This window comes from Mustelus asterias, chromosome 4, assembly GCF_964213995.1.
Source record: "Mustelus asterias chromosome 4, sMusAst1.hap1.1, whole genome shotgun sequence".
Lineage (NCBI taxonomy): Eukaryota > Metazoa > Chordata > Chondrichthyes > Carcharhiniformes > Triakidae > Mustelus > Mustelus asterias.
The window spans coordinates 46,788,109-46,816,108 of record NC_135804.1 but is presented as its reverse complement, the minus strand read 5'-3'; the positions used below and the strand labels follow the sequence as shown (position 1 = coordinate 46,816,108).

General features: G+C 46.4%; 1 protein-coding gene across 4 annotated transcripts in view; it reads left to right on the top strand.

The window, feature by feature from the left end:
• Positions 1–4,206, top strand: part of esrp2 (epithelial splicing regulatory protein 2) — a 35,554-nt gene extending 31,348 nt beyond the window's left edge. For 2 of the 4 annotated variants that reach the window (XM_078210915.1, XM_078210916.1), the window contains 2 exons: positions 1,523–1,640; positions 3,280–4,158. In XM_078210915.1, coding sequence (XP_078067041.1) covers positions 1,523–1,612 — 90 coding nt within the window. In that variant the 3' untranslated portion in view covers positions 1,613–1,640; positions 3,280–4,158. Of the gene's footprint in view, positions 1–1,522; positions 1,641–3,279 lie in introns of all 4 variants that reach the window. The other 2 variants (XM_078210914.1, XM_078210917.1) reach the window with 2 other exon arrangements.
• Positions 4,207–28,000: the final 23,794 nt, after the last annotated feature.

Sequence of the window (28,000 nt, the reverse complement as noted above, 5' to 3'; positions counted from 1 at the left end):
CAAATATTTGAATACCTTCAGTTAATAAAAATGTTTGTTTTCAGTCATTTATCTGGGAGGTTTCCAGCTAACATTTGTATTTCTTATTCTTTTCTGATGGATCTTTCTTTCTTTGCCACCCATCCTCTCCCACAAAAAAAACATTTTTATGATTGCATTCTATGCAAGCAGGTCTGGTAATATGCTAATATTTGCACAGCCTAGCCAATCCAACCTAGAGTACTTTGCTGGGCAGGATTTAGTCACAAGGTTTATTCTAAAATGGTGGATGGGCCTATGCCAGGATTAATGATTCAGCAGCAGATTGTGACTGCATTGTGAGTTTGTGAATGTACACCATCTGCTTTCATTGTCATTTTTGACTCCATTTTGCTTCAGATGCCTGAAGCAATTTTCTCCCGTGTATGAATCTTGACATTGGTAGGAGAGAATTTGCGCTTTTACAGCTGCGATGAAACTAAGCTTCAAGCGCCTTGGAAAATGGAAAAGATCTAACTGGCATTTCCCAATCCCATTTGTCCACATGCCCACAGCAGTCTTTTTCCCACATATTTCATCACTTGAACTGTATTTGTTTGAAGTGCTCCCATCTTAGCCAGAAAAGATCTTTTCCAGCATGTTTTTAAAAAATGTTAATTGATGCCAAATCTAGGTTGGGGTGTCCAAATTTGAACTCTTAAAAGAACAGTGCCATTATTAATGAATAGCTAAAGTGAATCATTTGCTGTCTTGTTTCTATTTTTTTTATCCCATTGGACTCTTTATATAATGTTATTGTATCTTTACTGCACTACACCATTATATGAATAATCTGTAGGTTTACATCATATCACGGCCTCGGTGGCACAATGGTTAGCACTGCTGCCTCACAGCACCAGGGACAGGTGTCTGTCTGTCTGTGCGGAGTTTGCACGTTTTCCCCTTGTCTGCGTGGGTTTCCTCCGGGTGCTCCGGTTTCCTCCCAAATTCCAAAGATGTGCTGGTTAGGTTGACTGGCCATGCTAAATTGTCCCTTAGTGTTAGGGGGACTAGCAGTGTAAATACATGGGGTTACAGGGATAGGGCCTGGGTGGGATTGTTGTCGGTGCAGGCTCGGTAGGTTGAATGGCTGCCTCCTGCGCTGTAGGGATCCTCTGATACAGTGCTCATAGCATGTACAATGTGTGTATAACCATTTTTAATATGGCTGATATATGTCTGGCTTGCCCTGTCATGATCAGAATAGTTCTTGTGTTGCAATGCATCAGTCTAATGGAGATCTGTATGAATGCATTGTCAGTGTGATTTGGTTTGTCCATATTGCATGATTTAAAAAAAAAAAATTTTTTAAATTCTTGACCCCTTTAGATTTGCAGTCAAAAGACTGTTGACTTATTCATAGTTTGTAAAAGTTAAAAGTTCTCTCTCGCCAAGTTATAATGTCCAGGTTAAGAAGTTTCTAGGTTTGGAATTTGTGGTGAAGTTTGAACTCGCCGCGCTGTGAGCCTTTTGACTGATGCATGTATTCAAACTTGTACTGTAGTATGCACCTGATGACTACAGCGGCCTTATTCAGATGAACGAACAAGCAAGGAGTATGTTTCAGGCACCCAAAGAGTGGGTCTGTTTGTAGATGACCGCCTTTACAAATTTCAAACAAGGTAAGAGAGAAACCTCCCAGCTGGCTCTGTGGCCAGGCTTCACTCAAGTGGTGTTTCAAAACTGGGATTCTTATTTCTCTCTCTCCACCTCATCTCTGGGACTGCTATCATCTTTCTTGACACCTTCCAATGATGGGCTGCAATGACATGGTGAGGTGGCTGCAGCCACTTTGAACAGCGGTGGTTTTGCAGTGCTTTGTATTTCCAAACGGGAAAGAAGTTGACTTTTTTTCTTTGCATGGCTACGGTAACTCTCTCACTACAATCACTCTGCACAACAAATTAAACAAAAGGTTCTTTCCGCACGAGTTTAATGTTTCTTGCACATACATTCGGAGAAGGAGCTGGATAATTAATCACGACTGGATTGTAAATAAATAGGTCTGGCATGATCTCATCCCCTGGCCATGATGGTTCCTCTACAGTTTTACAAGACTGGGAAGGTGAAGATATGAAGAGCAGCAAGACAGGGTTGTGTAATTGTGAATACTTGATTACAATGAGGGCAATAAAAGCCCTTCAGAATTTTACCCCCCGATACCCCCCATTTCCAGAGATTAATAAGTGGGTAGAATTGATGAAGGGTTCCACATTTGTAGAAGAAATTTCCTTACTGGGAAGGATGATATTCTAAGTCCATGTATTCCAACAAAATAAAAGTACAGACTTTGGAATTAGTTCTGCTGAGTTATCCAGAGAAATTTTGCCAGTTTACAGCCCACCCAAGCTCTAAATTGCTAAGCTTGAGCCGACCTGACGATTCTGAACTTCAGGCAAAGGTGATTGTTGTAATGCTTCTGAAGTTTAACAGTTCCAAGCTTAAATTCAATGCCCTGCACTTGATCTTTGTTTTAAACACTTAAAATGGTGCTGGCTCCATCTCCGTGCATTTACTTGCTAATGTTACCTCTTGTCCTCTGGTTTTCTCTGTTGTGCAATTCTATTTAATTAGCATGGCACAGTGGTTAGCACTGCTGCCTCAGCACCTGGGTTCGATTCCCGCTTGGGTCACTGTCTGTGCGGAGTCTGCACGTTCTCCCCGTGTCTATGTGAGTTTCCTCCAGGTGCTCTAGTTTCCTCCCACAGTCCAAAAGATGTGCTGGTTAGGTGCATTGGCCATGCTAAATTTCTCCACGGTGTACCTGAACAGATGCCAGAGTGTGGCAACTAGGGGATTTTCACAGTAATTTCATTGCAGCGTTAATGTAAGCCTACTTATGACACTAACTTCTAATGAAGAGTTGCAGAGCAACTTTGCTGTCTGGTGATGGCTATTCATTACTTCCACAAGTTCTACTGCTTTGTCTGTACCTGATTTAATGTAGCATTATAGTTGATCAAACTAAGTCCAAGAAGAAGGGGTCCCTAGTAATTTATCTAGATGGAAGCTTGATAAAAGACTGCCCAACTTTTTGAGTACACAATCACATTGATACTCCGTAGCAACGGCGATTCAAATGTTGGTTTAGCTAAACATTTTGAAGTTTACCAGCTGGATGGAACAAATCAATAGATGACTTTGGGAGTTACTAAAATGTGCTACTATGGCCAAGATAAAGGCGGCACGCTACAGACTCTCCAACTTTAATCAATAAATCTCTAACCATCCTTCAATGTTTGTTTTTTCTTTCTCTTTCAGCTTCCTGCAGATGCGATCTTGGTTCTGTATAACTTTAACGGTCAGCCCAGTGGAGAAGCTTTGGTGACTTTCCCAACTGTAGAGATGGCTACACGAGCTGTGTCGGAAAAGAATGGCCAACTTATTGGCCATCAGTGTGTAAACCTCAGATTGGTGTAAGAACCCACAGATCGACTCATCAGCCTTCATACCAATGGGAAAAGGATGATCCTTCCTTTATAAAAAAAGGAGTGTGGCCTTGTACAGAATGTGGCAAAAAAGAGGAAACTGCATGTGTCGGACGCCCCCCTTTCTGCCAAAGGGTTGTGCACTAATGCAAAAGCCATAATAGACTGCAATATTCTGCATCAACCTATTTTTAAACTGCCAACTCGCATTTATGATTTTGACTTTATACTGATGTGGAAGTGACTTGCAAAACTTGATCCTAAGTGTAGTTAAGTTATATATTTTATTTAAACCTAGTAGCTTCAGAGCCACATGTAGACTCGCCATTCTTAACTTGCATGCAGTGTTTATGTTAAACCATTTGTATATTATGATACAAGGACGCTGCTTATAGGTAATGTCTTTAATGCATGCAATAGAAACTTTTTGTAAATGCCTATAAGCTATAAGGATGATTTTTTTTTTACTCTTAAGATGGCTATGTGACAAACTATCTGCTGTTGGAGCACTAAAACTTGTTATCCATGATTTCTTTCTCCCTGTGCCTTAATGCAAAGTGCAATATCAGCAGAACAAGGTTTTGAAAAGGCCTCGTGTGAGGCTAAATGAGTTATGTACTTTAGTTAATAGAGCAAGTTTGAAACTTGCAACAGTATAAAATTGTATGCTTTGTATAGCCAAACAATAAAAGTTTAAAGATGCATGAATGAGTCTCAATTAGTGATTAGTTTTGCTTTTGGGAGCCTCTGAATGCAATATAGATTTGAGTTTGGGGAAAATGAAGTCCCCCTTTGTGTTCCTCCCTATCCACAAAAGCCATTAAGGTGAACTGTATATATAATCTTGAATGGGTTGACCTATGGTTTTCCTTAAGACTCTAGAGCTAGTTATCCTTTGCATCAAATTCCCCAAACCCACAGAAAAGCTTTCCACCCTATAAAGAAACCCTCAAACCCAACCCAATCCCTGGGAACACAACAAAAGTCCCCAACCTAACAGCCCCCTCCCCTAACACACACCACCTCAACAAACGCCCTTCCCCAACCACCTAAAAATACAGCAGAATCCACTCACCCACTACCCTCTCCCCAGGGGCACCCACCAATATTCTTTTTTCCCCCTCTGACCCACCATCTCTCCCACATGTACAGCAAAAAAAAACCCACATACCTGACATAGCCTCAGTCCATCACCCTCCACTCCCTACAACTAAACCAAGTCAGAATCCACCAGATCAAATGTCCAGACACTTCGATAACATTCACCTCCTGAAGAAATCGGAGGAAACGGGAACAGGAGCTAGGTGGAAACCCATAGGGAAGAGGCCTCATCTAACCACCTAGAGTCATAGAACCATAGAGACGTACATTGGAGGCAAGCCCTTTCGGCCCACCAAATCTGCTCCAACAATAACTACCACTAAAAATGGGTTAACGCCATTTTCCTACACTGGTTTCAGAATAGGGAATATTAGAGATCTCAAAGGCCCACCTTTGAGATCTGAACAGTAGTAAGACTTTAGGCTTCATTTACCTCCCCAAGCAGTGCATTCCAGATAGCCACCACTCTCTGAATAAAAAAGGTATTTTCTCAAATCCCTTCTGAATCTAATGACTTTTATCCTAAAAATGCCTCCCTGAGAAGGGAAACAACTGTTCCCTACTTGCCCTATCTGGGCCCTGCACTGTCTAATACACTTTAATCATATCCCTGAGAGAAACCCAAAAGAAAAGTACTTACTCATCACCCTCACAATACCTTACACACATAACAACCCCACCCAGGTCCCCAAAGGACCAGAACGTCTCCCTTGTTAACCACCAAGACTCTAGGCAGTTACAGAATATTTCGGAATTCTACCCAATGCAGTACACAAGCCTCCTCCCTCGGGCTCTTCAAGTTTCTCCCACCCCCCAATTTACCCCAAGAACAAAAGAGACCCCCTTTTCCTTCCCCCCCCCCCCCACCCCCCAAAACAAAATACACCCCCGTCCACCGCACCACAAAAAAAGACTAACAAATAAAAATGGAAAAGCTCCAGGAGACAACAAGCCACAGTATAAGAGCAAGGAATAACAAAGGTTGGACATGAGCTGAATGAAAAATGGCAGAGCAAGAAGAAAAGGGGATATGTCCTCTCTCTGTCTGACCCCAAACACCTGACTAAAAATGATGGTTGATGCATAGAAACTTCAGAAATTGCTCCAGTTAGGGGTGCCCATGTACTGGGTGTGACAGAGTGAGGACAGATTTGTAACAGTAGGAGGAAAAGGATTTTTAGCAACACGTTTCATGAACACCGGGATCACCTCACAGTGAGTAACTCCCTTCAAGAGTAGAGCTATACGTGGAATGGCCATTCAACCCTTGCATCCACATTCTACCCCTCCGCCACCCCCAGAAAACCCTGGAGTTCAATTCCTCCCACTAAGTTTCGGGACTATATTCTGTCTTGTCGCATGTCCTGGCAGTTTGTTTCTCGGGCCGCTGTTTATGGAAATGAATGTTTGCTAGTATGTCTGAACTAATGGACTGAATTTAGTCAATTGGGTCGACATTGCTGGGGAAAACAAGTTGCCGATGAAAACTAATTGCCGACGTGCACCTCCTGGAGGGTTGGCTTGCTCAGTAACCTCACCAGTGCCACCAGGAGCATTGATCACCATTGAGGCAGGCTGGAGATTCCTGCGGCAGAGGGTCTGAATGCTGACAGGGAAAGCTCTTCAGGGAAATCTCGGAAGTCAGGGGTGCTGCCTTCCCTTTGCTTCAAAAGCCCTAACCCCCTGGATGCCAATGGAAGCTGCCTCCATCTAACTAGCAACCTACCCACCTGGCAGGGGACTGGTCTGCCATCTGCACAATGTTGACAGCTTGGTAAAATGGCCTTTGCATATTTTAAGTCAGCTGCCTGCCTTTTTGTGGCAGACACACTGCCCAATTCCAGTTGACAAAAATCCCCAAAGTGGTCAGGAAGCTGATCCAACATGGCGGCCACAATATTACTGCCCCTATCCCCATTCCCACCTCCTGGGGGCCAGTAATATTCTACCCACTGTCATACTTCATTTTATAATGCTCCTGTGAAATGACTTGGGATGTATCAATATGTTAAAGGTACTATATAAATATAACTTTGTTGTATTTCACTTGGAGAAAGTTCTAACTCATCAATGACTTGATGTTACCTGAGCAGCCTGAATGGTTATGCCATGGAGTGTGGTGATGCAGTAAAGTTGTGGTGCATTCAGTATGTAAAACTAACCCTGATGCGTAATGTTTCTGAATGAGGTCCTGAGGTGCGGTGAGTACTGTCCCTGCCTTTGGGCTAGAGACTCTGGGTTCAAGACCCACTCCAAGACTTGATGGCTAAGGATGGTGCATTCATAAAGTGGCCAAACAGGGCGGTTATCAACATGTAAATCCTTCTGTGGGAGCAGGAGAGATTCCTGGTTGGTTCTGTAATGGAAAGAAATTGGAGCTGCTACCACCACTATCCGCAGCTTCAGACACAGGAACTCAGACTCCTTGGGGGCCATTGGTTGTCTTGGCTGGCTGGGCAGCCGCTGTGGATCAGACTGGTGTCCGCAGCATGGGGTTTGACCCCCATTCCGGCTGCCTCCTTGCCCTACCCATGGTGGTGATGAAAGATCTGATCTTAACCAGATGGCACGATAAGTTTCTTCAGTACACCAGTGGGTTGGACCTACCTTTGGGCAGAGAACTTAAGGAGAATGTTTCTGAGGAGTAGCATGCAATTGAAGAACAGGAAAAGCGAAGGATGGAATCATCACTTACTGGAACCGCCAGGCAGGGGCAACACTACAGGACAAAGAGAATGGAAAAGAACTGGAGAAGGGCAATGCTTAATTCTGGTGAACACTGGAACAGTTAAGAAGGGAGAATATGTTAGGCTCAGTCACAGAGGATGTTATCCATGACTGAGGCTGATCCTCAAACCTCGCCACCTGTTTCTCTCTCTCGAAAAGTCTCCTCATTTTGACTTATTTGCTCAGCCATCCCTCTTAACCCTGCTTTACTCCTCGTAATGCCCCACATCCACACAAACGGCTGCATAAAAATGCAATTTGCTGCTTTGAAAGTATTTCTATCTGCATTTGTGTCCCAGTATAATGATGCGTGACCCAGAAGATCAGGTAGATTTACCATCAAAGTACAGGAGACTATCTGCCGTTATTTACACACAGCAATAAATCTGGTTAACCTGCTATTAGCTGGAAGCTGGCAATAAACCTCCCTCCAGCCGTGGCTGGACTCTACAAGGTTTGTGCACTGATACTAAAGTAAAAGTTTTAACATCTGAGCTGGAGAATGATTGTTAATATTTGTAAGCCTATATGTTTATAGAATCCCCACAGTGCAGAAGGAGGCCATTCGGCCCATCGAGCCTCCGCCAACAACAATCCTACCCAGGGCCGGCAACCCCACATATTCACTCTGTTAATCCCCCGACTCTAAGGGACAAATTTAGCATAGCCAATCAACCTAACCCACACATCTTTTGGACTGTGGGAGGAAACCGGAGCACCCAGAGGAAACCCACGCAGACACGGGGAGAACATGCAGACCCAGCACAGACAGATGGGGCGGCACGGTAGCACAGTGGTTAGCACTGCTGCTTCACAGCTCCAGGGACCTGGGTTCGATTCCCGGCTCGGGTCACTGTCTGTGCGGAGTTTGCACATTCTCCCCGTGTCTGCGTGGGTTTCCTCCGGGTGCTCCGGTTTCCTCCCACAGTCCAAAAATGTGTGGGTTAGGTTGATTGGCCAAGCTAAATTGCCCCTTAGTGTCCCAGGATGCGTGGATTAGTATGAGGGTTAGAGGGATTAGCAGGTAAACATGAAGGGATATGGGGATAGGGCCTGGGTGGGATTGTTGTTGGTGCAGACTCGATGGGCCGAATGGCCTCTTTCTGCACTGTAGGGTTTCTATGGTGACCCAAGCCGGGAATCGAACCCAGGTCCCTGGCGCCGTGAGGAAGCAGAGCTAACCACTGTGCCACCGTGCCACTCTGTATATAGCTACTCTTCCATCAGATCACAATTAGTTTGCTTTTGAATGAGTTCTGAAAACTTACCTTTGAGGCCTTGCGACAGAGAGAAAACCATTTTTTCAGTTCCAGTTCGGAAGCAAATACGGGTGGGTGCTAGAAACTTGAAATTAAAAGCAGAAATTCTACAAATTCCCAACAGCATGCGTGGTGAGAGAGGAAATGAGTGAACATTAAAGATTCTGATGAAAGGTCACTGATCTGGAATATTAACTCTGTTTCTCTCGGCACAGATGATCCCTGACTTGTTGAGAACTTTGTGTTTCATTTCTTGGTTCCAGATCACACTTGATAATATTTCTGACTAAAGTCAGAGAGAGAGACAGGCAGATTGGTTCAATTTCCAATGTGTTATTGGAATACGATGAATTCTATATTTTATATATACATATTCAGAGTTCTGCTTAATGAAAACCATCCTTAGAAATGTAGAGTTGCAAAGTATTTCAAGTTAATATGGACTTTAGTATTTAGTTCAGGACTAAATGCCGGCTAGTGTGGAATTCTGTTGGCACGAGGCAGAAGTTGAAGTCAGTGTCCACCTGTTAAAGGGTCATCGCCCTCATGCTTTCCCAGTCTCTCAATCCATTTCCAACAGTGTGGCGATGTCGGCGTTGGACTTGGGTGGGCACAGTAAGAAGTCTCACAACACCAGGTTAAAGTCCAACAGGTTTATTTGGAGTCACGAGCTTTTGGAGCGCAACTCCTTCATCAGGTGAGTGGAGAGGTAGGTTTCACAAACATCGGTATATAAAGACAAAGACGCAATTGCAAGATAATAAAAGCAAATTACTGCGGATGCTGGAATCTGAAACCAAAAGAGAAAATGCTGGAAAATCTCTGCAGGTCTGGCAGCATCTGGAAGGAGAGAAAAGAGCTGACGTTGCGAGTCCAGATGGCCCTTTGACAAAGGATCATCTGGACTCGAAACGTCAGTTCTTTGCTCTCCTTACAGATGCGGCCAGACCCGCTGAGATTTTCCAACATTTTCTCTTTTAATTGCAAGATAACGGTTGGAATGTGAGTCTTTACAGGTATAGACAGTGCAAGTGGGGAGAAGGATAATCGCAGGTTAAAGAGGTGTGAATTCTCTCAAGCTAGGACAGTTAATAAGATTTTGCAAGCCCAGGCCAAAGGGTGGGGGTTACAGATAGTGTGACATGAATCCAAGATCCCAGTTGAGGCCGTCCTCATGCGTGCGGAACTTGGCTATCAGTTTCTGCTCAGCGATTCTGCGTTGTTGTTTGTCTTGAAGGCCGCCTTGGAGAACGCTTACTCGAAGATCAGAGGCCGAATGTTTTGGTGGTGGGGCAGAAATTGAGGCCTTGGCTGAGAACTTCGATTTTGTCTGGCTGAAGGGTGTAGTTCGACAAGTGGACAATGGACTTCCCTGCAGTGGTACTGTTTTCTGCTTTGGAACTGGGGGAGGCTTGGTTGCTGCTTGTGGTGAAGTCAGACTTTAACCTAGTTTTGTGAGACTTCTTACCATTTCCAACAGAGCAGTGATTGTGTTGAAAGCAGAACTTGCTTGATAGCTATGTTCCTTGCCCAAAATGGAAGGGGCCATTGCTGGATCGAGTCCCGGGGATGAAGTGGGTCAAATGGAGAATGTTACAGTAAGAAGCAGCTTGGAAATTGTGACAAAAACATCAGAATGTTTAGATTAGTTATAGAAATGGAAAAGGAACCATCTAGGGCCGTGAAGAAGGCCTATAGTGTGTTGGCATTCATTAACAGGGGGTTTGAGTTTAAGAGCCATGGGGTTATGCTGCAACTGTATAGGACCTTGGTGAGATCACATTTGGAATATTGCGTGCAGTTCTGGTCACCTCACTGTAAGAAGGATGTGGAGACACTGGAAAGAGTGCAAAGGAGATTTACCAGGATGCTGCCTGGTTTGGAGGGTAGGTCTTATGAGGAAAGGTTGAGGGAACTTGGGCTTTTCTCTTTGGAGCGGAGGAGGTTGAGAGGAGACTTGATAGACGTTTATAAGATGATGAGGGGGGTAGATAGAGTGAACGTTCAAAGACTATTTCCTCGGGTGAATGGAGCAGTAACTAGGGGGCATAACTATAGGGTTCATGGTGGGAGATATAGGAAGGATGTCCGAGGTAGGTTCTTTACGCAGAGAGTGGTTGGGGTGTGGAATGGACTGCCTGCAGGGGTAGTGGAGTCAGAAACTTTAGGAACATTTAAGAAGCTATTGGATAGGCTCATGGAGCACTTCGGGATGATAGGGAGGAAATAGCTTGATCTGGGTTTCAGACAAAGCTCGGCACAACATCGTGGGCCGAAGGGCCTGTTCTGTGCTGTACTGTTCTATGTTCTATGTTCTAGAAGAGAACAAAGTATTCTCTGAATAAGCGAGTGAAGTGCCTTGTTGTGGTTTACTATGTTAAGGGTACTATTTAAATAAAAGTTGTTGTGTGCAATACTTTGAGGAAATAACACCCTGAAGCATGCAAAGCTTATTTATAATCTATACTTTATCTATAATCTATACTCTATCTATCATCTAAACTTTATTTATAATCCTGCTTTTGTAGCCTTATTAGGTAGATTTATGTTGGCAAATATTTGAATTCCTAAAAATTCCTACGTTCATGTGTGGCACTAATAGCGTGCAGAATGGCCACTGCTTCCGCCTAGGTGTGGCATGTTATCAGCAACATTTAAGAGGCATCTGGATGGCTACATGAATAGGGAGGGAATAGATGGATACGGACCGAGTAAAGGGCAGAAGGTTTTTTTTTAGTTTCAGTTAGGGCATCATGATCAGCACAGGCTTGGAGGGCCGAAGGGCCTGTTCCTGTGCTGTTCTTTTCTTTGTTCTTTGTGTCTGCTATCTATGGTCTGAAATTTAAAATGGCCTGGCTCAGCCTGTATGTAACCGCTTCAAAAGGAAAAGCAGACTATTAAAATTCCTGCACTTGCAGGATCCCAGCCCTTCTGAATGTGTGAGCCCCATGTAATCAACTCAAATCACACCGCCAGCTCACTTTGCTGAGCAACTTATTGCTACATGTCTAGTTTGGAAATTCATGGAACTCAAGGACCACCACTCTACCATCACATTACCCCAACCAGCCCCTCAAACCACTGGCATCCCATCCAACCTCACCACCTCCCCACCTTAGCACATCATCACTCAATCCAACTCACCACCTCCCCGCCCAACCTCCCTTCATCTCTCACCTAAAGTAAAGTTGTAAAGTTTATTTATTAGTCACAAGCAAGGCTTACATGAACACTGCAATGAAGTTACTGTGAAATCCCCCTAGTCGCCACACTCCAGCGCCTGTTCGGGTCGATGCACCTAACCAGCACGTCTTTCGGACTGTGGGAGGAAACCGGAGCACCCGGAGGAAACACACGCAGACACGGAGAACGTGCAAACTCCACACAGACGGTGACCCAAGCCAGGAATTGAACCCCTGGCGCTGTGAGGGAGCAGTGCTAACCACTGAGCCACCGTGTTACACCTCACCACCTCCCCCAATCCACCAGCTCCCCATCTCCACTTTCCTCACCACCCCAGCCCCTCTGTAACAATCACAGACTTCCAAACTAATCAATGGCAACCTTGAATTGCAAATCACAGACTAAGCATGATCACCAAACTCATCTTACATCCATTGCGATTGGGTATCGGGATCAAGCTGATACACCAGTGTTTTCCTGGCCATTGGAAAGAAAGACTGTGATTACAGACAGCGCCTCAGGTTAACATCTCATTCAAAAGGCTGCACTTCCAACAGTGCTGCACTCCCCGCTTACAGCACTCCCCGCCTACAGCACTCCCCGCCTACAGCACTCCCCGCCTACAGCACTCCCCGCCTACAGCACTCCCCGCCTACAGCACTCCCCGCCTACAGCACTCCCCGCCTACAGCACTCCCCGCCTACAGCACTCCCCGCTTACAGCACTCCCCGCCTACAGCACTCCCCGCCTACAGCACTCCCCGCCTACAGCACTCCCCGCCTACAGCACTCCCCGCCTACAGCACTCCCCGCTTACAGCACTCCCCGCCTACAGCACTCCCCGCCTACAGCACTCCCCGCCTACAGCACTCCCCGCCTACAGCACTCCCCGCCTACAGCACTCCCCGCCTACAGCACTCCCCGCCTACAGCACTCCCCGCCTACAGCACTCCCCGCCTACAGCACTCCCCGCCTACAGCACTCCCCGCCTACAGCACTCCCCGCCTACAGCACTCCCCGCCTACAGCACTCCCCGCCTACAGCACTCCCCGCCTACAGCACTCCCCGCCTACAGCACTCCCCGCCTACAGCACTCCCCGCCTACAGCACTCCCCGCCTACAGCACTCCCCGCCTACAGCACTCCCCGCCTACAGCACTCCCCGCCTACAGCACTCCCCGCCTACAGCACTCCCCGCCTACAGCACTCCCCGCCTACAGCACTCCCCGCTTACAGCACTCCCCGCCTACAGCACTCCCCGCCTACAGCACTCCCCGCCTACAGCACTCCCCGCCTACAGCACTCCCCGCCTACAGCACTCCCCGCCTACAGCACTCCCCTCCTTCATTTAGATTTTATGTACCAGACTGTCGGTGGGATTTGAACAAACTTTCTGATTCAGAAGTGAGGCTTCCAGCACTGAGCAATGACTGACACCACAAGACTGATGGCTGATAATAATGTACAAACCCTATCCAACTGGAGAATGGAGCAGAATTAGTCCATTCGGCCCATCCAGTCTGCTCTGCCATCCGATCATGGCTGATATGCTCCGTGTCCCCATTTTCCTGCCTTCTCCCCATAACCCTTCAACCCATTACCAATTATAAGTTCATAAGATATAGGAGTAGAATAACTATCCACAAGAATCCTAAAATGATCCAGTTTTAGAATAAAAATGATATATTTGTAAAATTTAAATTGATTGCTCCATTCAGGGACCATACAATTCATTTTCAGAACTTTTCACCTCCCCTGCCCTCCCCCCCCCCCACCCCCAACACACCAACTCCAAATAAGGAGTATAAGTAAATAAATGTCTGTCGGTCAGTCTTCAAAGGGTTAATTGAGATTGGTGTGTCTGTTGGATTTTCTCTCTCTCGCTCTCGGGATGAATTGTTAGTCATGATACACGCACCAGGCTCCCCCATGTGGGGAAAAGCTGAACAACGTGAGTTTTCTTTTAAATTGTTTTGCTGTAATATTATCATTGAGTCATACCGCACCAGGACGTCAAACTGGGGAGGGAAGTGTTGGGGGTACCCCAAAGACATGCTTGGAACCCATCCCCCTAGGAAGTTGACAGGTAAGAGTTTTCAAGGCAATTGTCCTGCACTGGGGACCATTCGAAAATGCGATTCATACCATATACCTCAGGTGGTTCTAGCTGTTTTGACATCAATAGTTACCCTAAAAAATTTTGAAGCCTTCAAAGTGCTTCTAATTTCCCCACACGGTGGCACAGTGGTTAGCGCTCCTGTCTCACAGCACCAGGGACCCGGTTTCGATTCCTGGCTTGGGCCACTGTCTATGTGGAGTTCTCCCCGTGTCCGCGTGGGTTTCCTCAGTGTGCTCCAGTTTCCTCCCACGATCCTAAAGACGTGCTGGTTAGGTGCATTGGCCATGTTAAATTCTCCCTCAGTGTACCCGAACAGGCGCCGGAGTGTGGTGACTAGGGGATTTTCACAGTAACTTCATTGCAGTGTCAATGTAAGCCGACATGCGACACCAATGAATAAACTTATAAAACCCCCTTCCTGACCCTGCAAGGGACTCCCCCATCTCCCCCACCGCCCAGATTACAACCCCACCAGGCCCGCTCCCTCCCACCACACCAGGCCTGCCTTTCACCTCACCTCCCCGCCCCCACACCCCCCCCCCCCACCCCCCCCCCCCACCCCCCCCCCCCCCCCCCAATGCCAGTCCTGATTCTGACTCCCACTGCCCCCAAATGACCCTCTCCCCCGACCCTCCCTCTAAGGCCTGTCTCACCCCTGAGGCCTGACTCAACACCCAACCCCGAGACTCAGTCTGACTCGATATCTCCCCCCTGAGACACCCACCCATCACCAAATCCCACCCAAATACCTTATACACGCACCTTCTCCCTGGCCTGTCAAGGATCATTGAACTTGGCTGGATCTTAAACTGGATCTTTGCAGCAGCCAGCACAGAAAAAAGTCGACATGGACTCCTTACCTCCGGCTCTACAGCCTTTCAACTTAAGAGCCTAGGGTCGGGCTGAGTATTTGCAAAAAAACCACAAGAATTGACATAGTTGGACAACAGGTAGGCAGGTGATTGTTGGTGAGTATTAGTACTTTTAAAATTAGGATAATGGCTTAAACTAAGACTGAGAAACTATAAAGCACTGTATTAAATTTATAGCTTCGCTACTTACCCTCATTAATATAACTGCAAATAACCATTGAATAAACCGACAGAAGGTGAGGCCCAGGAGCAGAGCAACACTAACTATGAATGGGATTTTCCAGCCCTTTGCTCCAATGGGATCTTCCAGTCCCGCTGATTGCTACCCCATGTGGCAGTTCCCCAGCAGCAGGGTGCGTGAGGCATACAATGTGCTGTAGGGCCGTATTTTACCATTGCCTTGCACCCGTTTTCGGGTGTGAAAATGTGGTAAGGTCGGGTGAGAGGCCATTAACGTGATCCGCGCCCGCATCCGTGCAGATCGCCACTTTACCGAAACCCGGGAATGGCGGCGATTCGATTCGCGCCCAAATCGGGCGCAACAACGATTTAAATGTACTTGCATACATTTAAATTGAATTAATGAACTGCCCGCCCAACTTTATCAGCATTTCCCCCTTTAGCACCACGTTTGCCAATCCGGAACTGCGCCATAATGGACCTGCTAAATAAAAGTCTGAAACGGACGCTCCAGCTTCTGAAGGGCGCGTTCAGTGTTTCCAACGGCTCACTGACTCAGATCAGTGGTGGAGGGGAGGAGGGAGGCAGGTCAGATCATTCTCTGGTTGGGGGGGAGGAAGGGAGTGAGGCCAGATCATTGTCTGGTTGGGGGAGGGGGGGGAGGAGGAGGCGGGTCAGATGTATCTCTGGTGGGAGGGGTGAGAGGGCCGACCGTTGTCTGGTGGTGGGGGGGAGGGCTGATCGTTGTCTGGTGGGGAGGGAGGAGGAGGTGGGTCAGATGTTCCTCTGGAGGGGAGAAGGAGTGAGGCCAGACCATTCTCTGGGGGGGGAGGGGGGGTGTGAAGCCAGTTCGTTGTCGGGGGGTGGGGAGTGAGGCCAGATCGTTGTATGGGGGGGGGGGGGAGGCGGGTAAGATGTATCTCGGGGGGGGGGAGGCCCAATCGCTCACTGGTGGTGGGGGCAGATGGATCTCTGCTGGTGGGGGGCAGATGGATCTCTGGTGGTGGAAGGGGCAGATGGATCTTTGGTGGGGGGACAGGGGGGTCCGCTGCCACTCTGCGGGCAATCGGTGGGGAGGGGAGGGGGGCAGGGGTGGCAATTGGTCTGGGTAATGGGAGGTGGATAAGGGGGACAGTGATGTGTGTGGGTAGTGGGGGGGTGTGGATAAGGGGGACAGTGATGTGTGTGGGTAGTGGGGGGGTGGATAAGGGGGACAGTGATGTGTGTGGGTAGCAGGGGGTGGACAAGGGGGACAGTGATGTGCGTGGGTAGTGGGGGGGGTTGATAAGGGGGACAGTGATGTGTGTGGGTAGTGGGGGGGTGTGGATAAGGGGGACAGTGATGTGTGTGGGTAGTGGGGGGATGGATAAGGGGGACAGTGATGTGTGTGGGTAGCGGGGGGGGATGGGTGGATAAGGGGGACAGTGATGTGTGTGGGTAGCGGGGGGGGGTGGGTGGATAAGGGGGACAGTGATGTGTGTGGGTAGCGGGGGGGGTGGGTGGATAAGGGGGACAGTGATGTGTGTGTGCACCCTCACTCCCGCTTGTCGCTCCCGGGCCGCTTTCTCCACTTTCCGCGGCCTGGGAGCGATCTGACACGGGCGCGCTTTTTCAAATTTTTTTCAAACTGCGTATGCGCAGTTCAGAGCTCCAATTGTTTCGGCCGCGCTAAGCCCCGCCCACAGCGTGAATGGGACTGGAGATGGCTGAGTGCGTATGGGGGCGCCTGAAAGCAGATTTCTAAGTCGGATCTGCATTACGCCCAGATTCAGCACTTAGAATGAAAATGGTAAAATCAGGCCCGTAGTCTTTGGCGGGATTGGAAGAGCCCACTGACAGCCAATGGTGAGCCGCCTCTGCTGCTGGCAAACCCACCTTGACGGGACTGGAAAATCCCGGACTGCTAGTCTGGATTGAATAGGATGGAAACAACAAAAAAATTGCAAAGTAATGTCACAGGTCAAAAAGCCACAAAGGGGAGCAAATGTTCATCTTTTAATCAAATCTATATTAATCAACTGTAAAGTAGGACTTGATCAATGAATTGCTATAAAAAGTAGATGCAATTTATTTAACTTATAATTACAATCAGTGTTCAATTTATTAATCAAGTCTAGAGGATGAAGTTTAAATTAAATAACTGGGGATGGAACCCAAGTGGTTTTGCAGAAAATTAAAACCTGAGGAATATAAATACTAAGAATTAAGTAAAACATTTCACATAGTACCTCATAAAATAATGTGATTTCAGCAGAAGGAAGCAGCTGACTGGTAAAGTTAGTTAATAATCTAATCAATAGAGGCATGGCAAGTTGTATGGAATGCACATCTTGTTCCACGTGGGAACCCGAGGACACTTCTCATGACATGTACAATCACATATGCAATATCGCAACTTAAGTGGCAACTGGGGTCACTGTGCTGCATGAGCAAGGCTACAGGTTTCCTGAATACCATGTTTTTGGATGGGGTCACCACGCAGCTTAAGGGCATGCAGACAGAGAGGGAATGGGTGAAGGACCAAGCAGATAGTACACAAGTCCCTAGAATGCATCTCACTTGCAAACTAGTCAAAAGAGCCAAGTTCATGGCATCAACGCAGTTGCACAATGGGGCAGGAGAAACACTTGGAAAGCAATAGTAATAGGGAATCCCAGAGTAAAGTCCTTATGTGGCCACAGATGTGAGTCCAGAATAGTATGTCAGCTCCCTTGGGCCGAGGACCATCATTGAGCGGTTCCACAACATTCTGAGGGGCCAGAGGTCACTATCCATATTGGTATCAACATTGGTACAAAGAGGGATAGGGTCTTGCAGGCAGACGTAGGACTCTGGGAACAAACTAGCAATCAGGACTCCAAGTTAAAATCTCCAGTTTACTTCTGGTGCCACAGGCGAGTGAGTATAGAAATAGGAGGATAGGGCAGGTGAATGTGTGGCTGGAAAAATAGTGCAGGAGGGAGGGCTTTGAATTCTTGGAACATTGGGACCGGGCTGGGGGAAATGGGACATCGATAGGTTGGACAGGTTGCACCTGATCAGAGCCAGGACCAATGTCCTCATGAGGGGATTTACTTGTGCTGTTGGGGATGGTGTAAATTAAGTTGGCACGGGTGTGGAAACCAGGAGAGACCCACTAGAGAGGAAAACTAAGCTGTGCAAAGAACTGGGAGGGACAGACAGCGCAGGGGTGGGGGTGAGGGGTGCGGGGGCGGGGGGGGTGGGGGGGACGGGGGTTGGGGGAATGGGGGGCGGGAGGGGTGGGGGGGTGGGAGGAGCAGGGCGGGGGGGCGGGGTGTGGGGGGGCAGGGGGCGGGGGGAGCGGGGGGTGGGGGGGTTGCAGGCCTATGGGGCATGAGATAAGCAGCAAATGCAAGGGCATGGTCAGCAGACCTCCCCTTAACGATGCTGGGTCTCTAAATCAAAGCATTCTTTCTGATTGTATCACAGCTTGGCATGGTTCTTGCTCTGCCCAAGAATGTAAGAAACTACAAAGGGTCGTGAACGAAGCCCAGTCCATCACGCAAACCAGCCTCCCATCCATTGACATGATACGTGGTAAAAACACAAGTAAAACATTTCTTACAGGGGATAAGTATCTCAAGAGAAAAAAATGCAGGGCTACAGGGGAAAAGTGGGGGTTGTGTGTGAGGGGGGTGGACTAGCTCAGTTGCTCTTACAGGAAGCCGCATGGACACAATGGGCCGAATGATCTCCTTCGGTGCTTTCACCATTCTACGATTCAATGAAAGAAAGTCCCTTTAATTGTACGCACAAGTATATTTTGTTGTCAATCTGGAAAGGCAAGCATGCTTCTGATTATTCTGCTTCTTTGCCCCAAGCTAAAGCACATTTTCCTGGTGCTCCTTTATTTGGACAGTTAAACACGGAGAATGCTGCCTCTGTTGCAAGGAACCATTGGGTTACTAGTTAATGAGTAAACCATGTCAAAGCTTCCAATCTGGTTCAAGGCCTGCTCCTTACTACAATGGAGCTCTTGTAGTGGCTCCTGCTGTCTTGTCGAAGTGGGACTAATTGAAATTGTACAACTCTCCCTGTTGTTCCTGCAAATCAATTCTTAACAGTTTACAATGGACTTTGAGCAACTGGACAAGTTTATGGTTTAATCTTCGTAGAATGAAAACCTGATATGAGTCCATAAAAATATAAAATAAGATTGAATTTTTAAAGAAGCCTTTTATTTATTCGTGTTTTCAATATTGCAGCAATAAAATTGCAATGCTGTAGCGGTTGTGATATTAACATTTATGCATCCACTAAAGCTTTGAATGTCTAAATAGCAACAATTGAAGTTTAACATGAACCATAGAACCATAGAAAATTACAGCTCAGAAACAGGCCTTTTGGCCCCTCTTGTCTGTGCCGAACCATTTTTTGCCTAGTCCCACTGACCTGCATTTGGACCATATCCCTCCACACCCCTCTCATCCATGAACCCGTCCAAGTTTTTCTTAAATGTTAAAAGTGCATTTACCACTTTATCCGGCAGCTCATTGCACACTCCCACCACTCTCTGCGTGAAGTTCAAATGTAACCTGAAATCCCAACTCAAAGTGGGATTACTGCCCCCCCCCCCCCCCCCCCCCGCCACCCACACTTCCCCCAACAGCAAATCTTATTGCCAATGAGTTTTGTTGCGTTGGTCAGTATCACTGAGAGTTCTTGATTAGATTCCAGAATATTTGTACTTTTCTAACCAGCACAGCCCCTGGTTCACTTTGCGGAATATCATGGAAGCTCCATTTACTTATCCACTGTAAAAAGCCATTGATTAAATATTACTAAATCTACTGTTCCGTGCATTCACTCATTAACTGATAGAATAAATGATAGGTCAGTAATGTGCTTGATCTATAGGGGATGCAGAATAGTTCCCAGTGCTTCAGTGAAAGGCCCTACATTCTGTCCTAAATTCAAAATCCAAAATTTATTTTATGATCTGCATCTCAACTTTGATCAGAAACTCATTTGCACTCTGAGTGTAGAGAGGTGACTTTTCCTCTTCCACTCTTCCTGTTGTTCCCTATTTGGAGTTGAGCGTCCAGTAAATATTTTCTTTGTTAAAGCATCACTTCCATTTCTATCATTCAGGAGTCTTGAAGGTGCTTTTTATCTGTCTTGAAACATGTATTCTGCTGCCTGGAAGAGAGGTCCATGCAAGGTGCTACACATACACACAACTCCTCTCCAACATTAAGTTGTAAATATTTGGGCAATGCCGGTAATAGTGTCTACACTCTCTGAAAGTTTCAATGAATGCAAGATAGTTTGCAAAGGTCCTCAGGCATCCTTGGGTATCTTTAAACCTGGGTTGACACTGTGCGGGACTTTCACTCTATATAACAATGGCACTGTGGTTAGCACTGCTGCCAAAGACCCAGGTTCAATTCCGGCCTTGGGTCACTGTCTGTGTGGAGTTTGCACGTTCTCCCTGTGTCTGCATGGGTTCCCTCCAAGTGCTCCAGTTTCATCCCACAGTCCAAAGGTGTGCAGGCCATGCTAAATTGTCCCTTAGTGTCCCAGGATGCATAGGTTTGGCGAATTAGTGGGGTAAATATGTGGGATTACAGGGATAGGGCCTGGGTAAGATGCTCTGTCAGAGGCGGTGCAGACTAGATGGGCTGAATGGTCGCCTTCTGCACTGTAGGAAATCTATGATACATGGAGCATGAAATAAAAGCAAAGGGAGATGATCCCCTCTGTGGAATCTCATTTTACTTTGTTTTGGAGTTAGGTCAGATTCTGACTCTGGATTTACATTCCACATTTATTTATTGTGAATGTGCCCTAAGTGGGTACACTGCTCAATGCGAGCCGATTCTCTCCTGTCACTGTCTGAACAGACAGATAGAAGCTATGCGCATTGACATTTTACTCTGGCAAACATTCAAGGCCAAATTTGATTTGCAGCCGACCTAGAATCATCCCGGTATCACTAAATTTGGAAACATGCAAGGTGTGAATTTTGCCAGCTATGTGAATGGAATCCATGAGAATGCTTGTTTCAACCAGCAGATGTGAGAAATGTTATGCTCCACGTTGGCTAAAGGAATATATGTTCTTCTCGTGGGAAGAACTTTGGTGCAATGACTGTAGTGGTTTCTCCATAAAATATTTGTGTCACAAGCTTTTTCTTCCAAAATTGAATGTGCTGTTGTACTCCTGAAACTTGTCCATGGAGTGCTTGAATCACAGTGCTGATCATGATTTTCTAACATGACTATCTTAGCATGCTATTGGGAAGTGGGAAGGCCAGGCCTTCCTCTGTAAAGAAGTGCTAAAACATTAACAAGAGAGTGGCTCCTGGCAATTATTGTGCTTTAGTGATTACCAGATTGGTACCAATCAGCAGGAGCAGGAGCACTGCTGCCTCACAGTACAAGGGACCCAAGTTCGATTCCTGGCCTGGGTAAGATGTTCTAGTCAGTGCAGACTCAATGGGCTGAATGGCCTCTTTCTGCACTGTAGGGGTTCTATGGTTAATAAGAAGGACTTTATAGGTAACAGGGCTGGTTTTGCTGTTGTCGTTTCTGGTGCTTAGAATTATGTCCTGTGGCCTGTCTGGTTTCATTGAACATCTTCTTGTACCATGGTGCCATAGTCAGTTAGCTCATCTACTCTGCAGCCCTAAATCTCATTCAAACACGAGAACCTCAGGGGTGGCACGGTGGTTAGCACTGCTGCCTCACCGTGCCAGAGACCTGGGCTCAATTCAAGCCTCGGGTCACTGTCTGTGTGGAGTTTTCACGTTCTCCCCCTGTCTGTGTGGGTTTCCTCCGAGTGCTCCAATTTCCCCCCACAGTCCAAATATGTGCAGGTTATTTGGATTGGCCTTGCTAAATTGCCTCTTAGCGTCCCAAGTTGTGTAGGTTAGGGGTTATGGTTTTGGAGGGATTGGGTAAGATGCTGAGTCAGTGTAGACTCGATGGGCCGAATGGCCGCCTTCTGCACTGTAGGGATTCTATGGTTCTATGAACCTCAATTGCAAAGACTGAGGCTCCTGCGTTCCTTTCCTCTGGGTCCTCTTACCTGCGACACTTACACTTACACCCTCCTGACCAAATCAGAAGATCCTATCTGAAGTGACGTGGCTACTTCCTGGTACAAAGCATCCAGGTATCTTTCCCCCTCCCTGATGTGTCTGCAGCTCAGCCTCCTGCTCAATGACTGTGAACCATAGCTCCTCAAGCTGCAGATGTGTCTGCCCTGGATCACAGTGGCATCCAGAAGCTTCCACATTCTGCAGCCATGATACATCACTTGTCGTGCTATCCTTAATATGTTTTAATTCATTACTTAATTATATTATTCACTTATTTATTTTCCTTTTTTTAATATATTCAATATAATAGATCCCATGGCACCATGTTGAAGAGCAATATTAATCCCTCAATCAAAATAACAAAGGAGGAGACTGTCTGAGCATAATCACATTGCTGTTCGGGGGGAGTTTGCTCTGCGCATATTGACTTCCGTGTTTCCTGCAATACAACAATTGTTGCGGGCTAGGTAGATTGGTCATGCTAAATTGCCCCGTAGTGTCAGGAGGACTTGCTAGGGTAAATGCATGGGGGTAGGGCCTAGGTGGGATTGTGGTCAGTGGAGACTTCATGGGCTGAATGGCCTCCTTTTGCACTGTATGTTTCTATGATTACGCTCTAAAAGCATTTCATTGCCTGTAAAGCACTTTGAGATGTCTGGTGGTCGTGGAAGGTGCAAAAATATACTTTATTTGTAAATCTGTGAGAACATTACAAACATTCATATGGGAGGATTTAACCTAGTTTGGCAGGGGGGTGGAAACCAAAGCAAAGGTGAATTAACTGAAGGGGAAACAGAGAGTAGGGCCAGTAAGACTCAGAGCAGGTGGGATGTGGTTGCTAATCAAAGAGGGTCTGGTGGACTGAAGTGCATTTGTTTCAATGCGAGAAGTGTAACAGGCAAATGGAATTTAGAGCTTGAATTAGTACTTGGAACAATGGTGTTGTTGCTATTACAGGGAAGGACAGGATTGGCAGCTTAACGTTCCAGGGTGCAGATGTTTCAGGCGGGATAGAGGGGGATGTAAAAGGGGTGGGGGAGTTGCACTACTGGTTAAGGAGAATATCACAGCTGTACTGCAGGAGGACACCTCGGAGGATTCATACAGCGAGGCAATATGGGTAGAGCTCAGGAATAGGAAGGGTGTAGTCACAATGTTGGGGATTTACTATAGGCCGCCCAACAGCCAGCAGGAGATAGAGGAACAGATATGTAGGCAGATTTGGCAAGGTGTAAAAATAACAGGGTTGTTGTGGTGGGAGATTTTAACTTCCCTTATATTGACTAGGACTCATTTAGTGCTAGGGGTGTGGATGGGGCAGAGTTCGTAAGGAGCACCCAGGAGGGCTTCTTGAAACAATATACAGATAGTCCACCTAGGGAAGGGGTTGTACTGGACCTGGTATTGGGGAATGAGCCCAGCCAAGTGGTCGACGTTTCAGTAGGGGAGCAGTTCGGGAACAGTGACCACAATTCAGTAAGCTTTAAGGTACTGATGGATAAAGATAAGTGTAGTCCTCAAATTAAGGTGCTAAACTGGGGGAAGGCTAATTACAACAATATTAGGCAGGAACTGAAGAATGTAGATAGGGGGCAGATGTTTAAGGGCAAATCAACATCTGGCATGTGGGAGGCTTTCAAGTGTAAGTTGATAGGGATTCAGGACCGGTACATTCCTGTAAGAATGAATGATAAGTATGGCAAGTTTTGGGAACCTTGGATAATGAGAGATATTGTGAGTCTAGTCAAAGAGAAAAAGGAAGCATTTGTCAAGACTAGGAGGCTGCGAACACACGAAGCAAGTGTGGAATACTGGGAAAGTAGAAAGAAACTTAAGCAAGGAGTAAGAAGGGCTAAAAGGGATCACGAAAAGTCATTGGCCAGCAGGATTAAGGAAAATCCCAAATGCTTTTTATACATATATAAAGAGCAAGAGGATAGCCAGGGAGAGGGTCGGCCCACTCGAGGACAGAGGAGGGAATCTATGCGTGGAGCCAGAGGAAATGGGTGAGGTATTAAATGAATACTTTGCGTCAGTATTCACCAAGGGGAAGGACTTGGTGGATGATGAGTCTGGGAAAGGGTATGTAGATAGTTTGAGTCATGTTGAGATTAAAAAGGAGGAGGTATTGGGGTTCTTGAGCAACATTAAGGTGGACAAGTCCCCAGGGCCTGATGCGATATACCCCAGAATACTGAGAAAGGGAGGAAATTGCTGGGGCCTTGAGAGAAATCTTTGTATCCTCACTGGCTACAGGGGAGGTCCCAGAGGATTGGAGAATCGCCAATGTTGTTCCTTTGTTTAAGAAGAGTAGCAAGGATAATTCAGGTAATTACAGGCCAGTGAGCCTTATGTCAATGGTAGGGAAATTATTAGAAGATTCTTTGAGACAGAATTTACTCCTGCTTGGAAATAAGTGGACATATTAGCAAGAGGGAACATGGTTTTGTGAAGGGGAGGTCATGTTTCACTAACTTGATCGAGTTTTTCAAGGAAGTGACGAAGATGATTGATGAGGGTAGGGTAGTGGATGTTGTCTACATGGACTTCAGTAAGGCCTTTGACAAGGTCAAAGGCCGAGTGGTGCAGAAGGTGCTACCCTTCTTAAACAAAGGAACAACATTGGCTGTTCTCCAATCACCTGGGACCTCCCCTGTGGCCAGTGAGGATACAAAGATTTCTCTCAAGGCCCCAGCAATTTCCTCCCTTTCTCTCTATTCTGGGGTATATCACATTGGATCAGAGGTGAGCTGGCAAGGTGGATACAGAACTGGCTCGGTCATAGAAGACAGAGGGTAGCAGTGGAAGGGAGCCTTTCTGAATGGAGGGCTGTGACAAGTGGGATCAGAGCTAGGACCTTTGCTGTTTGTAATATATATAAATGATTTGGAGGAAAAGGTGACTGGTTGATTAGTAAGTTTGCAGAGCACACAATGGTTGATGGATTTGCGGATAGTGATGAGGACCATCAGAGGATACAGCAGGATATAGATCAGTTGGAGACTTGGACAGAGGGATGGCAGATGGAGTTTAATCCAGACAAATGAAGTAATGCATTTTGGAAGGTCCAATACAGATAGGAAATATACAGTAAATGGCAAAACCCTTAAGAGTATTGGTAGGCAGAGGGATCTGGATGTACAGATACACAGGTCACTGAAAGTGGCAACGCAGGTGGAGAAGGTAGTCAAGAAGGCATATGCATGCTTGCCTTCATCGGCCGGGGCATTGAGTTTAAAAATTGGCAAGTCATGTTGCAGGTTTATAGAACCTTAGTTAGGCCGCACTTGGAATATAGTGTTCAATTCTGGTTGCCACACTACCAGAAGGATGTGGAGGCTTTGGAGAGGGTACAGAAAAGATTTACCAGGATGTTGCCTGGCATGGAGGGCATTAGCTATGAGGAGAGGTTGGAGAAACTTGATTTGTTCTCACTGGAACGACGGAGGTTGAGGGGCGCCCTGATAGAAGTTTACAAGATTATGAGGGACTGGATAGTCAGAAGTTTTTCCCAAGGTGGAAAAGTCAATTACTCGGGATCATAGGTTTAAGGTGCGAGGAGCAAAGTTTAAAGGAGATGTATGAGGCAAGCTTTTTACACGGGATGGTGGGTGTCTGGAACTCGTTGCTGGGGGAGGTACTGGAAGCAGATACTATAGTGATTCTTAAGGAGTGTCTTGACAATTACAGGAATAGGATTGGAATAGAGGGATATGATCCCCGGAAGGGTTGGGGGTTATCGTTCAGTCGGGCAGCACGGCCGATGCAGGCTTGGAGGGCCGAAGGGCCTGTTCCTGTGCTGTAATTTTCTTTGTTCTTTATTCCAAAATGACCTTCACACAAAAAGCAATAATATTCAGGCTCTTTACATACATCAAGTAACATTCTGAGATGCTTCAATACAACAAAGGAAATGTTTCAGACATTTTACAATGGTCTTACAAATGTTGCAAACTTATTTCAAAGGTTGTCCACAGAGAAAATGTTGCACTCCGAGGTGCTTCGTATAACTGAGTTACATGTAATATTCACTGTATACTTTCAGTGAGTCATTCAGCCCGAGGAGGTTCTACTCCTCATGATTCATTGTAGTTAAAAGGTCTTAGATAGCCACCTCCCCCATTGTGCCCCAAGCTTTAGTGCATCCCTCAACATGTAGTTCTGGGCTTTGGAATGTCCCAGTCTGCAATACTGGATCAGGGTCAACACCTTGTACTGGAAGACCAACAAGCCTTGGGCAAACTTCACTGAGTTTGACTTTCACTGAGTTGATGATCCCCCAGCAACATCTCGGAGTCTGTTCCTGGGACAGCCCATAGATCACAGAGAGAGCACTGCGTCACGGAGCTGTTCAGGATGAACTTCAACAAAAACTACCTCATCCAAATGCAAATCTTTTATCTGTTTAAGTTATTGCCAGAAGCTGTAATAATGATTGTGTTCAGCAGGGGTTGCTATAGGAATAATAAAACACTTTGAAGATGTACCAAGATTTGTTGCCAATTGAGTTAACCTTTTTTTAATCCTTTCACTTTATATCTGGTTTGTGGGGTGGCATTGCGGTATTGTCACTGGACTAATAATCCAGAGTAATGTTCTGGGGACCCAGGTTCAAATCCCACCACCGCAGATGGTGAAATTTGAATTGAATGAAAATCTAGAATTAAAAGTCTAATGATGACTATGAATCAATTGTCTAAAAAAAACATCTGGTTCACTAATGTCCTTTAGGGAAGGAAATCTGCCAGGAAATCTGGAAGAAAATGGGTGGCTCTGTGGTTAGCACTGCTGCCTCACAGCGCCAGGGACCCGGGTTCGATTCCCAGCTTGGGTCACTGCAGAGTTTGCACATTCTCCCCGTGTCTGCATGGGTTTCCTCCAGGTGCTCCGGGTTCCTCCACACTCTGAAAGACGTGCTGGTTAGTTGCATTGGCCATGCTAAATTCTCCCTCTGCGTACCCGAACAGGCGTCAGAGTGTGGCGACTTGGGGATTTTCACAGTAACTTCATTGCAGTGTTAATGAAAGCCTACTCGTGACACTAATAAATAAACTAAAACCGACATCCTTGCCTGGTCTGGCCTACATGTGACTCCAGATCCACAGCACTTTCAAGGGCAATTAGGGGATGGGTAATAAATGCTGGCCCAGCCAGCGATGCCCACATTACATGAAAGAATAAATAAAAGGTTTTCACCCCTCTCGGGGTATGTATTCAGCAGGATACATAGCACGGCGGAGGGGGGGGAGGAAACACATGCCTCCAGATACCACCCTCGGGATATCACCTGACACAAAATAGATCAATTCAAGTAAAATCATTACTTTGTGCAATTGTTGCGTTAAATGAAGACCATCCTTGCCAGGGAAATAAATTTCCAATTTTGTCACCACAAGTCAACATCGAGCCAGAGTTAACAACTTTGTTTGTTTGACATATATCTGGAGATTTCATCACAAGGTCTCCCACCTCCAAGTGGTCTGTCCAGTCAAGCAACATTTTCACTCCTCTCTGCCAATGAACTAGTGAATAAATGGAAGTGTTGAATGAAAACTAGAAACAAACCCTTGCTTTTAAATGTCTGAGTGATTTCTCTCCCGGGTTGCTCAAAGCAATGGCATGGGAGATTAATTTTTAATTGCTGGAGTCTCCAGGACAATGAGGAGGGTTGGCAACTCAATGTCAAGAATTCCCAAGTGAGGTGCACCTCAGCCAGCTGCCCAGTCAAACTCTCTTCACTCCTTCCCAACCGAGCCAGAAAACACAAGGGTGAAATTTCACCTTTTCCGTACAACCAATACAATAGAAAATGCTGGAAATACCCGTGAAGTCAGCCATCATCTGTGGAGAGAGAATAACAGAGTTAATGTTTCAGAGTCAATGACCACTCATCAGCGGTTAGGAATCATAGAATCATAGAATCCCGACAGTGCAGAATCGGCCCATTGAGTTTATAGGCTCCCTAAAGACTACACAGTAGGACAGAGTATAAATAAGGGCATTGGTGAGACTGCATCTGAGTTCTGTGCACAGTTTGGGTCTCCTTAATTAA